The sequence below is a fragment of the Fukomys damarensis genome, unplaced genomic scaffold (assembly GCF_012274545.1).
Source record: "Fukomys damarensis isolate Sample0158 unplaced genomic scaffold, DMR_v1.0_HiC HiC_scaffold_37, whole genome shotgun sequence".
NCBI lineage: Eukaryota > Metazoa > Chordata > Mammalia > Rodentia > Bathyergidae > Fukomys > Fukomys damarensis.
The window spans coordinates 5132852-5151854 of NW_022900949.1; the positions used below are offsets into that span (position 1 = coordinate 5132852).

Sequence of the window (19003 nt, forward strand, 5' to 3'; positions counted from 1 at the left end):
AGACGGAGTGTTCACATCCGGGGGAACGAAGGCCCCAAAGCCTTGTAAGTATACGAAGCAATGTCACTGGGCTGGATCCGAGTGTCCCTGTGGCTGAATATGGAAGTGACCACTCCCTTGTGGAATACGTCTGCAGGTTTGCTGACTCTGTTGCAGAAAAATACTTTGCATTATGAGCCCGAGAAGGCTTTATTAGATAGGGATGTTATGTACTCTCAAGAGCAGACTTCGGGCACTCAGAGAAATGAGGTGATCTTGAGCTGAAATTGAGTATTTAAGGGAGTGTATCAGATGGTTGATCTATTTTCCTAAGGTCCGTCAGGCTGCACATCTGACACATGATGTCAAAGTGCAAGCAAGCCATCTGCATAAGTTGAGATCCACCAGCATCTCTGTTTCCTTGGGGGTGGAGGAAGGGCAATTTATAGGTGAAAATGATAGATCCAGGACCTGCATTTATAAGCTTAAGGTGTCTTTAAGATCTTTGGGGATTTTGTGAAAGAGGCACGAGTGTTTTGAGAGGGGAAAAGCTTGAGTAACTTTTCGTGTCTTGAAGCTATGTCTAGGTACAATTTTTAAATCTCCAATTCCTTGTCTTATTGCTGCCTAATTTTTTTATCCTGTCTGACCAGGAGAGCTACTTCAGATCTGTGTCCATTGGCCATGAACCAACAGAGAAGCAGCTTTATCCAGTAAGTTCTAGGGTCTGTCCATTGAGCCTCCCCATTATATAATAGTAATCAGCGTTTGTCTCCAGGCCTTCAGTTTGATGCCTCTGGCACAGTGGGCTCTATGCCAGCCTTTCCTCTTCCTACGGTTTTTCACATGAGACAGCGACTATCAGACGGAGTGTTCACATCCGGGGGAACGAAGGCCCCAAAGCCTTGTAAGTATACGAAGCAATGTCACTGGGCTGGATCCGAGTGTCCCTGTGGCTGAATATGGAAGTGACCACTCCCTTGTGGAATACGTCTGCAGGTTTGCTGACTCTGTTGCAGAAAAATACTTTGCATTACGAGCCCGAGAAGGCTTTATTAGATAGGGATGCTATGTACTCTCAAGAGCAGACTTCGGGCACTCAGAGAAATGAGGTGATCTTGAGCTGAAATTGAGTATTTAAGGGAGTGTATCAGATGGTTGATCTATTTTCCTAAGGTCCGTCAGGCTGCACATCTGACACATGATGTCAAACTGCAGGCAAGCCATCTGCATGAGTTGAGATCTGATGCCCACCAGCATCTCTGCTTCCTTGGGGGTGGAGGAAGGGCAATTTATAGGTGAAAATGATAGATGCAGGATCTGCATTTATAAACTTAAGGTGTCTTTAAGACCTTTGGGGATTTTGTGAAAGAGGCATGAGTGTTTTGAAAGGGGAAAAGCTTGAGTAACTTTTCGTGTCTTGAAGCTACGTCTAGGCACAATTTTTAAATCTCCAATTCCTCGTCTTATTGCTGCCTAATTTTTTTTATCCTGTCTGACCAGGAGAACTACTTCAGATCTGTGTCCATTGGCCATGAACCAACAGAGAAGCAGCTTTATCCAGTAAGTTCTGAGGGAGAAGCAACAACCAGAAACATTTTTCCTCTTCGTCAGGACTAATAGAACAGTTTTGGTATGCTGAAGGATTGCTAAGAAAAAAACTTTCCACTATGCAAACTGTGAAGCTTGCGTTCTGTGTTGGGAAGAGGGTATAACTCATTCACTTCCCTCCTACACTAGTGCTTCACAAACATCTCTCCCACAAAAGTTTAAACTGAACCCTGCTGCGCTGTGGGTCATCGCAGTATCATGAACCACATTTGAGGGGTTCCCAAGTTCTACACTCTGAGCTACGTGCTGTCCAACTTGCTTCCTCTCACCTCGTTTTATTTCCCTCCATTTCATTTTGTAGGATTTCATTTTACATACGCAGTCTTGTGTAGCTCACAAATGTTCACTTTGTTTGCCAGAGAAGGCAGGATGACTCCATTTTCACGCAACTACCGCCAGGTTTGGGGGTAAAAAAGAGGGAAGAGATGCTTGAATTCATCTGTCTGAATATACACACAGGGCATTCTGCAAGGAGAAAGCTAGAAAGTTTTTCTGTTGACAGTGGGACACGTGCCACTTCCCTTTGCTCTTGGAGTCATCCTTTACTCTCCGTGCTTTTCTTTTGGGAGTTCCTGGTTCACTACAGGACAGGGCAGTGGGTGTTTCCTGCTGCATCCAGCGTAGGCAGGACAGCCATGGATCCCAGGTGATGATCACAGGAAGAGCAGGGAGGAGCTCATTCAGCACACGTCACTCCTGCCCTCTCTATATCTGCTTACAGTGGTCCACGTCTTGAATTTCCATCATGTGCCCATCCGATCTAAAAAGAAGATGTGCAGTCAGGTTTTTATGGCGCTCCTTATCTCAGGTAACTTGCCAGAATATAAAAATATACCTCAAATGCATCTTTATTTATGTCTTTCGATATTGGCTTAAAATGTTCTGATGCTTGGGAAATAGTGAAGGTGACCGCACTGATTCCAGAACCGGATCATCACTCTTTCTATCAGTACATGATTCTGGTACATAATGTTTACATTCCGGGGCAGCATGCAGTGCATATACAAGACCCGTGTTAATTACTTTTCATCTCCTTCTTCTCCTCTCTGTCCTTTGATCCCCTTCCCATTTGAAAAAGACCGATTTCCCTACTTCCTAACAGTTCCAAAATACTTCTGTTTTGCTCTTTATTTATATCCTGGGTTTCCCATGTAAGAAAAACCATGCAATATTTAAGCTTATGCGTCTGATTTATTTCACTTTATATTATGGCTTCGTGATTTCTGTGACACACGGCAGCTGTTAGTGTTTCAGACTCAGAATAGCCATGAGTTTATATATATATTTCACGTACCTTACTGAATAAGAAATAAACAGGTATGGGTGCTTGCTATGTGTTTAATAGTTTATAAATGTATAAATTAAGTGCAATGTGCAATTTAGGTAATGTTATTAGTAACTGTAATTTCACTCATCCTATTATTCACATAAAATATACTGTATTTGAAGTAATTATTTTCCTATTTCTGTAATATTTTTTCTTTAAGTACATAGTGTGAATTCATAAAGAAACGACTGATGTTGACTTCTGATCCTCCAAACCCCATACCGTATTTGGTATAGAGCAGGTATGAAAAATAAAGACCTCTGTAAAGACTATATAGATCCTACAATTTTTTTAATTGAGTTTATTGGTACATTTTACACACACAGTACAGTTACATTCATCATTGGGATCCTGTACCTTTACATGACAGGTCTTTGTTCTCATTTTTTCCTCATATCCCTGCCCTCCCTTCACCCCTCCTCCCTTCCCTATTTACAAATACTTTATTTCCATTTTCTCATATTTTTTTTTGCTTTTCTCTTATTTCTTTTACCCTACCCTTCCCACTTTCCCTACACCGTTAGCCCTTTTCTTCCTATTTCACATTATCAATTATAACCCTCCCTTCACCCCTCCTCCCTTCCCTATTTACAAATACTTTATTTCCATTTTCTCATTTTTTTTTGCTTTTCTCTTATTTCTTTTACCCTACCCTTCCCACTTTCCCTACACCATTAGCCCTTTTCTTCCTATTTCACATTATCAATTATCTCATTAGGATCTTATGTACCATTATAGTTTTGATCCTATAATTTTTATAACAAAAAACCTCACTGTTATTTATGCTGTTTCAATATACTTGGTGACTTCTTGTCTGTACTTGTGTCCTGTGCAGGAGTGTCAAACAGAATAAAAGAATAGCTCTGGTTTATGTCTGCATCATGACCAAAGGAGCCCTAACATTTTGTTCAACAGCTTCTACACTATTCAGCTATTCAGACTGTAGTAAAGATACTTATGGGAATGAAAAACAATTAGAGAGTATAGGAAACAAGAGAGAGCACTTTACAAAGGCAGGGAAGGGTTGGGGCTAGAGAGGAGAGGGCTGGGAGGGGAGGGGAAGGAAATGTGGAAAGATGTTCTGTGTGTACATATCGCTTCCCCATGATGAATGTGATTATCATGGATCACAAATGTATGTCACTAAAAGCATTATGATATGACTAGGAAATCAGAACATGTGGCCGAATAGCATAGACATTGCGCTATACAAGTGTACCCTGAATTTTAAAACTTTTAAATGCTATTTTTCTGGATGTGGGGATATATTTGTAGATCTCAAAGCATATTTAAAGCTAAAAAGAATACCAAGAAGAAGAAAAAACGTTTTATGTTTGAGATGGCTCACAGCTGAGAATCACTTCCTTCTTGGCTTTGCTGGCCCTTGTAAATTGCTTTCATCAATGAAGTCACTGTTTCTATAACAGTGGAACTTTTTGTCGGAAGAATCAATGCTATGACAAAATTTGACTGTGTGTCAAACATTGCTTACCTGCCATACCGCTTGTGCAGGTGGGAGAGATTTTCCCTGTTTTTGTGATGCAGCGTGATCCAGAGAGGGGAGAGACGTAAAGGCATTGTACATACAGTAACAGCTCAAGAACAGGGGTTTACTGTTGGTTGCCTGCCTCTCAAACTTAGCACCGTCTCTATTATGGAGGCAAATGGAAATATTGTTCTATATGCAACACGAAACTTCTTTGTCATTAATCAGACAGAGATTATTACTAGGTATACGTCAGCGATACTGTTGACAGAATGCATTAGCGGTGATACGTTGTTTAATTAGAAGTTTCTTTGCATCAAAACACAGGTGATCCATAGTAAAATAAAATGAGTCCCAACTATTGTAATTTATATGCCTAGCCCCACCAACATATTTTCTAAAAATTCTCCTTTATGTTATATGGAGAGAAGCAGCAGGATTTCAAAAGACTGCAATAACAAATGCACTCAGTGATCTTTCTGCCTCTGGCAATGCTGTGCGTGAGTTACAGTATTTAGAGTTGATGTATGTCATACGCAGAGAGATTAAAGCATGAGTCGCTTCCATATAGTTCATGAAACTAGATCTTCTCACATTGTAGACTGGATAGATGAGCTGTAGGCACTTTTAGGTAAGAGTTCTATAAACAATGCTGTGGATTCACAAATCAGTAAGGGTATGTATATATATACTGACATTAGCGCACATCCTCTGACTCTGTGGCAGCTGCTTCTTTGAGAAGCAGGTGTGTAGGAGAATGGAATCACACAGCTACACCAACGTCTCAAATTGCATCATTGGTGATTAAATTTGCTCTAAAGTATTAATTCTGAAGCACATATTGCTAAATTCTTGTTTTTAAAATATGAGCATTATTGGCCATATTTATAGATAATACTAATGGTTTACTTTACTAAATGTCAGGAAATAGTTAAAGACCATGGTTCTCAAATCTGGTGTTGGAAAAGATCCCTGAGGACGTAATATGCCGATGTTTTGAAAAAAATTAGGTTTAGTTTAAGGCTAAAGTATCTTAATATTTTAAAATAGTCACACATAAATACATTCATAAATGAGACCCAGTCTATGCAATTTTAAATGAGTCTGAAATCGTCTTGCAATGACATTCTAATCTAAATAATTATTGTCTCTAATTTACAGATGAGTATTGCCTACTTCTTTTCTTTCTGCATTTTCCCCAGTAATCACATTGTGACACAACTAAGTAATAAACTGAACTTGCCTTTAAGTAGCTAAGCTTATATAATTGCAATCTGTGTAGAAGATAGCATTGGTATGGATGTCTAATAAATTTCATAAGAATGGTGGGCTTTGGGTTCTAATGTGATTCTGAAGGACTCTGTCATACCTGAGTGGGTTTTATGGTCATAAAAATATACAATTTGGGGCAACTTTAACGGTGCTGCCAACTTGGGAAAAAGTCATCCCAATTTACTGTGTTGACTTGGCATTGTACAGAAATGGACAACCATATTGGTCTAGAAATGTTAATTTATTTTATTTTTTTTCCATGTGTACAGGGGTAACACATCGTACTAAATATGTAAGGTCATATCTATGTGGATTTGATTACAGAAACTAATAAAAAATTCTCTAAATAATGAAAAAAGAATAAGATAAGACTATAAGAGCGAGAAGCAATTTAAATATGTTCAGCGACCATTTTCATCTCCAGAATTAAGGATTATTTTGATGTTACATCATTGCCTTTTCTCTTTTACTTTCCTTTTTAGTTTTATGTTAGGATTCCCTATTTTTAATGTTCATACAGAGATTTCTTTAACTGAAATACCGAATAGTTTCATGGGTGTGAAAAACTATAATAGTACACAGGATCCTAATGAGACAATTAATAATATGAAATAGGAAGTAAAGGGCTAAAGGTGTAGGGAAAGTGGGAAGGGTGGGGGAAAGGTAATAAGGGAGAGGAAAAAAATATGAGAAACTGAAAAAATGGAAATAAAGTGTTTGTAAATGGGGAGGGGAGGAGGGGGTAAAGGGAGGGCAGGGACAAGGGGAAAAATGAGAATCAAGACCTATTATGTAAAGGTACAAGATCCCAATGATGAATGTAATTGTATTGTATACCTATATTGTACCAATAACCTCAATAAAAAGAAAAAAAATAAAAATATATATACAACAGTATTCTTAGGGCACTAATTATAGATTACAAACAGAAAAACTTCAAAGCATTGTATTCCTTGCTGGATATTTTACTGAGATAGAAGAGTGTGCCTGATATAAACTTGCAAAAATAAAAAATCAGAAGTGTACTATAGCTTTTCTTCACTTTTTCATCAGTGACACTGCAGTCAGTCCATAATAGTAACCCATTTGCGGTACATGATGGCATTGGCTAAGTGCATTTTAGTGACATTTATAAAAACTTAAAGGCCACAGCGTTAGAGAAGTTATATATTCGGTAATTTTCAAAGTACAAACAAAATTAGAGCGAGGACTTCACAAAAGAAGGAAATCAGAAAACACAAATAGCAGGAAACTCTTGGAGGAAAACTAGAACTTGATGTTTCCTAGATGGGAACTATCAAGTTTTATTTGGTGGAGAGATAATGCAGTCCTTTTGGCACAGTTTTAAGTATTCTAAGTCAAAGAAATGTGTGCTGTTCTTTACTTGCTGTGTATTCTTTTCTCTTACTAAATCTCTTTATTTTTTCCAAAGGTGTCTGAATAATATAGAAGCACAAAACCAAACCAGTGTCTCAGAATTCCATCTCATGGCTCTCTCAGAGGATCCCAACCTGCAGCCCGTCCTCTTTGGACTGTTCCTGTCCATGTACCTGGTCACAGTGCTCGGGAACCTGCTCATCATTCTGGCCGTCAGCTCTGACTCCCACCTCCACACCCCCATGTACTTCTTCCTCTCCAACCTGTCCTACTCTGACATCTTCTTCATCTCCACCACGGTCCCAAAGATGATTGTGGACATCCAGACACAGAACAAAGACATCTCCTATATGGGCTGCCTCACACAGATGTCTCTGTTCATCATTTTCATATGTTTGGATGACGCGCTTCTCACAGTGATGGCCTACGACAGGTTTGTGGCCATCTGTCACCCGCTGCGATACCGTAGCATCATGAACCATCATCTCTGTGGAGTCTTCATTTTTGTGTCTTTTTTGTTCAGTCTTTTGATATCTCAGCTGCAAAATTTGACCATTTTACACGTTACCTACTTTAAGGGTACAGAAATCGCTAATTTTTTCTGTCACCCTTCTCAACTTCTTAATCTTTCCTGTTCCGATGCCATTACCAAAAACATAGTCATGTATTTTGTTGGTGCCATCTCTGGTTTTCTTCCCCTCTCAGGGATCTTTTTCTCATACTACAAAATTGTTACCTCCATTATGAAGATCCCATCATCAGAGGGGAAATATAAAGCATTCTCCACGTGTGGGTCTCACCTCACGGTGGTTTGCTTATTTTATGGAACAGCCATTGGAGATTACCTTGCATCTGCTGCTTCAAATTCTCCTAGAAATAGTGCAGTGGCCTCTCTGATGTATACAGTTTTCACCCCTATGCTGAACCCCTTCATCTACAGCCTGAGGAACAAAGACATTAAAAGTGCCCTGTGGAGGACATGGAACAGAGCAAAGTAATTTTATCATCTCCTTTATTCTTGTACTTTGCGATCTTACACCAATCATCTCGTCCTAGTACCCCTCCCTCTTTGGTCAAATTATTCCTGTAGTGTCTTGGTTCTCGGTGCACTCTGAACCACAGTGGATTATTCTTTCATTCTCTTTGTGGTTAACTGTGCTCTCTGAGTGTTGTGGAATTCTTTTCCCCGTAAACATCATGCTTTCAACAGTAAGTCCCAGGAGTCTCTTATTTCCTGTGCAATGACCCTGGCTTCGAGCTGAAATGATAAACTCCCTTTATAAGTGTTTTTTTTTCTAATTCACATCCTTTGTCAAAGCTTGTGTACACTTTCTTTCAGAATTGCATGTAAGACTCATTTAGACCTGTTATGTCCTGGAGTCATATCAAGGGCACTCGGGGTTGTGTTTTATTGGAATCATCTGGGGAGGTTAAAAACACTAATATTTGGATGCCCTCACTGCAGCTTATGATTTCTAAAGATGGGAGTGAATATGAGGTGTTTATAAAGCCTCAGAGAAGCCTCAGACAAGTCTCAGATGTGCTGCTTAAAAAGCTCAAGCTCCATCCTCTGGACACCGAGAAATGAGTTTACGGGAGCAGTCAGCAGGTGACTCTCTTCTGACCTCATCTGGGAACCCATTACCTCTCAACAGCATGCATCGCCTCATCATTACTAGAGCTGCTCTTTTTTTTTTAATTTTATTGAGTTTATTGGTACATTTTAGGGATACAGTACAGTTACATTCATTGTTGGGATCATGTACCTTTACATGGCAAGTCTTGATTCTCATTTTTTCCCCTTACCTCTGCCCTCCCTTCACCCCCTCCTCCCCTCCCCATCTACAAACACTTTATTTTCATCTTTTCATTCTCTCACATTTTTTTCTTTTCCCTTTTTGTTCTTCCCCTACGCATCACACCTTCCCTACACCTTTAGCTCCTTTCTTCAAATTTCTAAATGTCAGTAATCTTATTAGAATCTTATGCATTGTTGCAGAATATTCACACCAGGGAAACTATTTGGTATTTACACATGTGTGACTTATTTATTTCACTTAGGAGTATATCTTCAATATGTATCCATTTTCCTATGAATGAATCTATTCTCTCGCTCTTTATGGCTGAGTAATATTCCATTTTATAGAAAAACCACAACTTCTTTATCCAGTTTCCAACGGATGGGCAAATAGGTTGTTTCCAAGATTTAGCTATTACAAACTGTGCCGCTATAAACATGGGTGCACATACTTCTCTGTGATATGATTCTTTTAGTTCTCTTGGAAGGATACCCAGCAGAGGGATGGCTGGGTCAAATGGAACCTCCAGTCCAAGCTCTTTGAGGTATCTCCATAAAGGAGTCTTTCACCTCCGTTCTGCCCTTCGAATATTCACCTTTTGCAGTTGACTGGGGATTCTTGTTGTTCCCATTCCGTGTTGCACTTGGTGCTGTGTCTAAACCACTATCAATCAGTAACTTTCACTACATTAGAAATTCATGATATTCCAGTATTCCTTTCACGTTCCAAGCCCTCTGTTTTAGAGTCTCCCTTTTGTAACTATCTCTGTGGTCACATGGCTCATTTTTGCTTCTATTTTGCAGTGACTATTCAACCTGTCCACATTCAATTTTCTACACACACACACACGCGCGCGCACACACACACACACACACACACACACACACACACAAGATTCTTGAAGAAAATGTAATACATCATAACATGGGAAAAAGTCATGTTGCCTACTGTCCATAATTGAAATATTTCAAAATGTGGGCAAGATAATAAAGCTGGTTTTAAGTACACGGTTGTGTTCAGATGTCTAGCTGAAGAGTAACTGATCTCATGTTTTTAGTTGCACTTTGGCTGTAGTGTGAATGAGATTATCGTCAACATCGCATTGTTAGTAAGTTGTTTTGCTTCTTTTACTTTACCCTAAGAGCGCCAAGGTCCATGCTATCAGCCAAAGTTAGACTTTTTTTTCCACCTAATTCATAGCCAAAGTCCTCGATAACTGTGACAATAATGTTATGTTCTGATGTCACATAGTGGACACTCCTTGCATGGAAAATTTTGTTTTTTCCTCTTTTATTCGATGATTTAGAGGAATTTTATGATGTATTAGCACTGTCCATGGTAAAAGGTGGTAAAGTTCATAACAGCCATCTCAAAGTGATGTAACCCTCGACTAAGACAGGTATCACATAGAAGCTGACAACCACATAATAATCTCAATAGACACAAAGAAAGACTTTGACAAAATTCAAAAACTTTTCATGATAAAAATAAAAACTAGACTGAAACATATATGGAAGGACCTTACCTCAAACACGGGACTTAGGATAAATGCCACTTACAAACTCTGCCAACAAAATAATTAATAGAGAAAAACTAAATGCATTTCCTTTATAATCACAAAAATGACAGTGGTGTCCACTGCCCTGTCTCATGATTAATATAGTGTTTAAAACTTTACCCAGAGCAGTCAGGCAAGAGAAAAAAATGAAAAGGATATGGATTGGCCAAGAAAAAGTTTTCGTTGTCTTCAAAAGACATTACTGTCTATATACATACCTTGTACTCAAATCAAATGGGTCAAATATTTAGATATGAAAACAGAAACCCTGAATTAGCTGAAAGATAAAACAGGTAAAAAAGTCTTAAATATATTGGCCACAGAATCTCAATTACACAATAACCAAATGTTTATATCCAACTAAAAAGTTTCTGCACAGCAAAGAAAGTAATCAACAGGATAGAGAGACAACCTACAGAATAGGAAAAAAAATTACAGCTACTTCCCAGAGGACTAAAATCTAGAATGTATAACAGTTTAACATATCAGACCCACAAGCTAAAAGACCAGATTAAAAATGGGCAATTGAAACAGTCATCTCAAAAGAAGAAATAAAAGTGATCAATAAATGTATGAAAAAAAGTGTTCAGCATTTTTGGTCATTAGAGAAAGGTAAATCAAAACAGCACTAAGATTTCATTCATCTCTGTCCAGTAAGATGGCTATTATCAACGACTCAAAAAACAAAATAATAACAACAAATCCTAGAGAGATATTGGGGGAAATGTGATGCTTCTCTTTTTCAGTGGGAACATAAATATTCCTACAAATGACAGGTTTATCACTCTTTATGTCACAGTACTAGTGCGTTCTATATATAGGACACAGTTCATTTACCCATTCATCTGTCAATTAACATATAGTCAGCTTCTAAAATTTCACTCTTATGAAATGTGTTGCTACAAACGTACCACTGTAATATGACATCTTTAGCTCTTAGGGAAGATAGCCAGAAAGATATAGACGGCTCAGATGGAATTTCTATTTTCAGCTTTTTGAAACTTCTTCATACTGATTTCCTTAGTAGTTCTATGAGTTTATATTCCCACCATCAATGCAAGCCTTCCAGGCTTACCAATCTTTATTGTTTTTGAGTTCTTGATGTTAGCAATTCTTACTGGCGTAAGATGGAGTCTTGGTGCTGTTTTCATTGCTATGTCCCTAAAGAACAATGATAAAAACACTTTTTCATGTACTTATTGGCCATTAGAATTTTTTGATAAGGGTTTATTCATTCCCATTGCCTCCTTTTTATTGGATCTTTTATTTAGACAGATTTAATTTGTATGAGGAGATATAATTAGGGCCACTGAAATGTATAGTAATATGGCTGAAGTTGTAATTTTTTGTTGTGTGTATATGATTACAAAAATGAAAAAAGGCAGAAATAGAAGTAGAAAACATATATAAATAAATGACAGAATTAATTAGGATACCCCAGTTTCACCTGAGTAGAGTAAGCACCCAAAATTTCTTGGGGACAATTATTTTCCTTTTGTCTCTTACATCAGTGTTAGGAAGTCCTTAGAGACTGGGGTGGCATGGACCAATTGACTATAAGCTCTGTGCATCGAACCTCCAAAGTCTTAGAGTTGCCAATATTCAGTTTGCACCCCCAGGACCTTCAGTTCGATGACTCCAGTCCAGTGACCTTCACACCTGTGTCCCAGGCTCCGTGGTCGTCGGTGTCAGCAAGCTCCTATCTGGCTTTGCATTCATCTCAGTCCCGAGGACAGAGTCTGAGGCTTCAACCGACAGCAGACGTAAGAGGCCCTTTGGGTCTGCTCCCCTGGACTATGACCCAGCAGAGAAACAGCATCACCCTGTAAGCGCAAAGGGACTTCATGGATAAAGAAAGCATCCATGAACTATGGCTTCCTCACCGTAAGGACAAACGTGATAGTTTGGGTAGCCAAATGGGAAGGTGTAATTATGAAAAACATTTATTATGAGGAATGGAAGTTGTATGCTTTTGGTATGAATGGGAAAACAGAATTATTATTTCAAATTATCCTTAGATGCACCTTGTTACTATTTCTTGCTGGTGTCTCGCTCAAAGCAGCAGAAAATGCATTCTGCAGTGTCTCCTAAGCACTACAAAAGGGTGGTGAATGTTATGGTTAGGCTGTAGAGGAGGACCGTGAGCATAACCAGGAACTCCTTCTGAGAGAATCCTGCACTCTGGGTACTGACGAAGAGTTCTATGTGGCCTATTTCCTTTCACGGATATTTGTCTTGCTGTAATTATAGGTGCCTACCTTGTCATCCCTTACAGTACATCGGAGAGGCTGTTATTTTAATGAAATCAGCAGAGGGATATTAGGTAGAAAAATGTTAAGACACATTTCAACAGGGCTGTCAGATTACAGGCATCCAAAAGGGGAACGGGGAACAAATAAGAACCAAGATATATCACAAAAAGGTACAAGATCCCAAGGATGAATGTGACTACATTGTATACATAAAATGTACTACTAAGGAGAAAAAGGAGGTACTCATCCTGGCAGGTTGTCCCCTTAATGACCCAAGCAGCCATGTCCTTCTCTGTCCCTCCTGGAAGCCCTCTTTCACCTTGACCTTCTTTGGAGGTTCAGAGAGCAGAGCAGTGATTCTCTGTCCCTCCTGGAAGCCCTCTTTCACCTTGACCTTCTTTGGAGGTTCAGAGAGCAGAGCAGTGGGAGGCACCAGTTGTATCCAACATAGGAAAAGCACTTGAGGGTCACTGATACAGATCACAGAGATGGGTACTTCATAATTTAATGTTTAGCCTTTTCAACCTCATGTATATTTCTCAGAGCAGACCAGGTTTTTAATATCTCTAAGATAGACTTTTACTTAATGTTAATCTATAATCGCAACAGCATCACTCGGGAGACTATGCATGGCTCAGCTCCATACGAGATAAATACGTCTAACATCAGGGCATTCATTACCATGAATGATAAGCATCATCTTCACACCCATTTTCTCCTGTGACCTGAAATTACTCTTTTTCTATTTCTGTAGCAGGTCATTATAATTATGCGCCTATACTCGGAGAGGAGTGATGTGCTGTCCTGCACACCTGTCTCCCTGCAGCTCACGCCTTGCTTGGCACAAAGGAGGCAGCAACTAAAACCCTGCTAGACACTGAATAGATTCCTCCTTGAGTCACGAGAAATGTCTTTACTCAGCATGACGTAAGCAAGCTTGGCGGGCTCCGGTCAGAACCCATTCCTTTCTGGGCTGTCCCATAGGTAAAGAGAGGAGATAAAATAGCTTTTCAAGACATATCACGTAAAGGTACGGATCCCCACTGATGAATGGCGTCATACTGTATACCTGAAATAACCCATTCCTTTCTGGGCTGTCCCATAGGTAAAGAGAGGAGATAAAATAGCTCTGTGAAGACATATCACGTAAAGGTACGGATCCCCACTGATGAATGGCGTCATACTGTATACCTGAAATGTGCCAATAAACTTAATTGGAAAACAGAGATAAAATAGCTTTGCTTTGTGTCTGCCTCATCGGCACAAGGGCCCTGTCACCCGTTGGACTGTGTAATGGATGCGTCTTTTACCCAAAACAGTGGCAAAGAGATCCATGAGTTAGAAAGCAAATGGTAGTGAGCGGGTGAGCGTACGCCTCTGGCTGAGATGAGGGCTGCAGCTTTCCATCATTCCGGGACCCAGGGACACCGGAACACAGAGCACCGTGCTTCTCAGTATGTGCCCACTTGCATGATAGAATGCTTATTTTAAGACTGGAAACTCACAGTGACTGTGTACTCAGATCCAAACTCCCTCAAATGGCCACACACGTGGAGATGAGGGGCATCCTCCTCATTTTCACCAAGCAGTATGAGAACAGAGGAGAGGAGAGATTCACACACATCTGCACACGGCAGCAGTCTGCGGCCCAGGACTAACGTTCATTTCCCAGTTCCCTTTCCGAGAAAGAGCCTCCCCCACTGCAGTGAAATCTAAATGCTCTTCCCAGTCAGGTGATGAAATTTCTTTGAGTCTTTTCATAGAGATCATGATGGGACAGACTGTGGGGGTATTTTGAAGGGATTTCTCAAGAATAAAATGATGGAAGTGACCATGAATGACTTTCGGTAGGGGTAATGTATAAAAATTTACATATAATATTTATTAGACATCAGAGAAGTATCTCACACTAATGTATTTTGCACAGGTTCCCACTTTTGCGACAGAGGCACAAGAATTTTGAAGACTGGCACAATAATAAACTTAGATGTTAAGTGAAGGTTCTCCTTATAATCATTTGCATTAGTTAAAGGAAACTTAAAACCACTTGTGTACGTAGCCCACTCTCAGGGAAAACAGCTTTGTGTTGTACACAACTTACCTAAGTTTTAGGTAATTTTTCAGTAAATTTTTAAGAACACTTTGGATTCATAAATCAATTTTCACTTGAAAATGTAACAGAAAAATTGATGCATGAAATTCATAACAGATTCCTCTGGGAATAGGTCAACAAGAGGATGGAATTACAGAGACACCAACAATTTAAATTTCATATGAAACGGTTCAGGTCTCTAAAAATATTAGTTGTGATGTAAACATTTTAAATGTGTATAAGCTATATTATGTGGAGACCTAATATCTAGTGAGAATTTTATGAATTCAAGGAAATATTCTAAGACAACAGTTATCAACTCTGATGTGAGCAAAGAACCATAAAACTCAAAATAGTGGCAATGTTATTAAATTTATTAGTCTGAGTCTAGGTTGTCTGGATATTTTTAAATATCTATCTATCTATCTATCTATCCATCTATAAGTAGGTGACAATCACCAGTGATAAAAATTACTTTTAAACACTTTCATACAACAACTGTATTAGGCAATTGTTGTACTCAATTTATAGATGAACGGAATTATGTTATTTATAGGTTTACACCATTTCATGTACTTCTTGTTCTACATGAATTTTCAAGTGTGTTAACATTATTTCATATACTTCTTTATCCAGTCTCCCATTGATGGGCATTTGGGCTGCTTCCAAATTTTAGCTATTACAAATCATGCTGCTATGAACATGGGTGCACATATATCACTGTGGTATGATTCTTTTAATTCTTTAGGGGAGACACCCAGCAAGGGAATAGTTATTTTGCATTTTTCTCAAATGCATTATAGTGTGGCCTGCCCAAAAAAGTGTTCAAATTTCAGTAGCTAACATAAGAAAAATTATAATCATGGACCAGAAAATATTGCTATGGAAAAATCTGTCAATTAGAATTAGAAAGCCTTGAAATCAGCCAGGGCCTTTGGACTTTCCTGGTTTCTCAGGGTTTCCCCTGGACATAGAGGGTTCAGTATCATAAAAACAATGATGCATGCTACTCCAGAATACAGAGTGTAAGAAAGAGCAAATAGCTGTCTTAGTTACATTGCATGGAGTGATTAAAACAAACCAGTATAAAATTTAAAATATAAAAGGCCAGTCCTTCTCATCCCTTGTTATTTTTAATCATTGACAGGTACAGTATGCACTAAGGCCACAATCCCTGTTATTGTGTCATTAGATTATATACGCACATTTGCACTTGCTTTATACTGCTTTATATAAATTTTAAACAAGTATAGGAGTTACGTATTAAATAATTATACATAACAACATCTATGTGACTCTTACATCTTTGACAAAATGGAAGTAAGAAAATCCCCAAAATGATGAAAAATTTCTGGGAGAGAACTGGCTGGACACTATATATTTTGATTATTAACATTTAACTTTAATGTTTATATAATGCAGTCCTAGACAGTACACTAATTATAAGCATCATAATTCAAGAGAATTTGTACCATCTTCTGAGAATAAAATAAGCTATATTAAATGCTTGTTATTTCTTTTCCAATAGAGTCATATATTATTTTTTTGAAAAGAGTTGGCTATATCTTACTGGAGTCATAGTCTTTTGAATTCAAATGTTCTAACTTTGCCACTACAGTGTCTGTAAATTAGGAGTGCACAGGACATGGGGAACAAATAACCTGATTTTAAGAAGAGCTCCTGAGGACTGGGTTTATCACTATGGATCACTATTATTGAGGATTATGGACTTCATGTGGGAATATTTTGCTTAGGAATATTTAATTCCTATCTTATGGAAAGTTTTCTGCACTATTTATTGTTTTCATTTTTATCTACTGAATTTTCTTTTTGAAAAGGTGGCCAAGCACTATTGAAACAAATAACCTCACATGTGTCTCAGAATTCCATCTCATGGGCTTCTCAGAGGATCCAGAACTACAGCCCGTCCTCTTTGGGCTCTTCCTGTCCACGTACCTGGTCGCAATACTGGGGAATCTAGTCATCATCCTGGCCGTCAGCTCTGACTCCCACCTCCACACCCCCATGTACTTCTTCCTCTCCAACCTGGCCATCGTTGACATGTGTTTCAGCTCTACCATGGTCCCAAAGATGATTGTGAACATCTCAGCTCAGAGCAGAGTCATCTCTTATGCGGGCTGCCTGACACAGATGTCTCTTTTCATCCTTTTTGCAAGTATGGATGACGCACTCCTGACGGTGATGGCCTATGACCGCTTTGTGGCCATCTGCCACCCCCTGCACTATGCAGCCATTATGAGTCCTAGCCTCTGTGTCTTGTTACTTTTGTTTTCTGTCTTTGTCAGCCTTTTGGCTTCCCAGCTGCACAATTTAGTTGCCTTGCAATTTACCTGCTTCAGGGATGTGGAAATTGCTAATTTCTTCTGTCATCCTTCTCAAGTCTTTAACCTTTCATGTTCTGATACCTTATTCAAAACCATGGTCGCATATTTTGTTGGAGCCATATTTGGCATTATTCCCATGTCGTTGATCCTTTCTTCTTACTATAAAATTGTTTCCTCCATTCTCAAAATCCCTTCATCAGGTGGAAGGTATAAAGCTTTTTCTACCTGTAGTTCTCACCTGTCAGTTGTTTGCTTATTTTACGGGAGTGGCATTGGAGTGTACCTTGGTTCAGCTGTGTCGTATTCTCCCAGGAAGGGCATGGTGGCCTCACTGATGTACACTGTGGTCACCCCGATGCTGAATCCCTTCATTTACAGCCTGAGGAACAGGGACATCAGCAGCACCTTGAAGAGGCTGCACACTTGGCGAATCTAATCCCCGGATGTTTCAGGTCCACTTGGAATATAGCTGAACTGAACACATAAAACTGAATGTAAATATTGCCTGCTTGGTATATTACTTCTTAAGTTTGCTTTTATAAATTCTTTGACTCTATATAGTGTTTCACATATGACTTGTGGGTGATGGGGAGAATGCGGAATTTATGTTTTTAATATAGTGCAGTATTCATTTGGGAAGTGATGAAATTTTCTATAGATGGATGAGAGTGACAGAGGCACACAAAGAGCATTTTTGGGCAATATTTCAAAGTAGTACATTTACTTATATGTACCTTAGCTCAGTGAAAATGCAAATTAAAATATGAGGATTTTTTGTTTGTTTGTAAAGTTTTACTAAACATTTCAAACAGCTGTGCAATGCACACAGAAGAAACAAAAGCTCTAGGACAGCAGTGCAGATATTTCACAATGGTGGCCTTGCAGTTACATTACCCGGATGGTTACTCCTGTTCTGTCCTCTGCTGGCCTGCCTTCCTCCTCCTTAGGCAGGGTGGAGGGACAGTTCCCGCTGGAAGGAAAATCACGTGCTCTCCAATGGGCAGGGTCTAGGAGAAAGTCTTTGCCAACACTCATCACTGAAATGCAGAGGGAGAAAAAGCAAATGACAGCCACAAAGACTTCCTGTGTATTCCTCACAAGGTGCAGTCCCCGTGTGCAGTGATTAATAAGCTCCTACCAGGAGGAGGAAGGCCGCTGCTCCCTGTGTCTCTTCTGAATCACGTTGGAGTCCAGTGTTCTGGTCACTCTGCAATCCCCATGCTTAATGAAAACTGCAGTGCCACCTACTACAAGTGGCTACTACTAAAACTCAAAAGCAGAAAACTCCTTAAAGCTTTCTTTGAAAGGAAATAGACACATGGCCAGGTATGGTGCCACACGCCTGTAATCCCAGCACTTTGGAGGCTGAGACAGGAGGATCACTTCGAGTTCAATGTGAGTCAGGTCTCCATAGTGAGTTCAAGGACAACATGAACCACATAGCAAGACCCAGTCTCAAAAAAACAAAACAAAACAACAATGAAAATATATATATATATATATATATACATACATACATACATATACACAAACGCACACACACATATATGGGGCACATTTTCCATTCACTTGGCTGAGGACTACTAGGTCTGTGTGAAAATATCATACCTCCATCCTGCAGAGAATGCACAGGAAACCCAAGAGGTCCCCCCTCAGAACAACTGAGAAATGGGGCTGGCTGGAAGGCATGAACTCAGACACCCAGGTAAAAGGGTAATGTCTATCTGATGCTTCTTTTGAAAAGGAGGTTGAGAAAATACTGGAGGTTTGTGGACAGCAGTCCTTATAGATAGATAGATAGATAGATAGATAGATAGATAGATAGATAGATAGATAGACAGACATTCTGGGAAGGAGACAGATCCTCACAAGGAGGGTCCACAGAAGTGTGGTGAGGTATGGTAA

The 19003-nt window shown here is 39.3% G+C and overlaps 2 protein-coding genes across 2 annotated transcripts; both read left to right on the plus strand.

The window, feature by feature from the left end:
* The first annotated feature begins 902 nt into the window (after positions 1 to 902).
* Positions 903 to 8050, plus strand: LOC104869658 (olfactory receptor 18). Its single transcript, XM_019209050.2, is given in 4 exon segments — positions 903 to 1091; positions 1483 to 1542; positions 7108 to 7193; positions 7195 to 8050. Coding segments are annotated over 4 exon segments (1191 nt in total).
* Positions 8051 to 16580: 8530 nt separating this feature from the next.
* Positions 16581 to 17534, plus strand: LOC104869659 (olfactory receptor 7E24; the record flags this gene model as incomplete). The annotated part of the gene is made up of 1 exon (XM_019209051.1): positions 16581 to 17534. A coding segment is annotated over one exon (954 nt), but the record flags the coding sequence as incomplete, so codon positions are not given.
* Positions 17535 to 19003: the final 1469 nt, after the last annotated feature.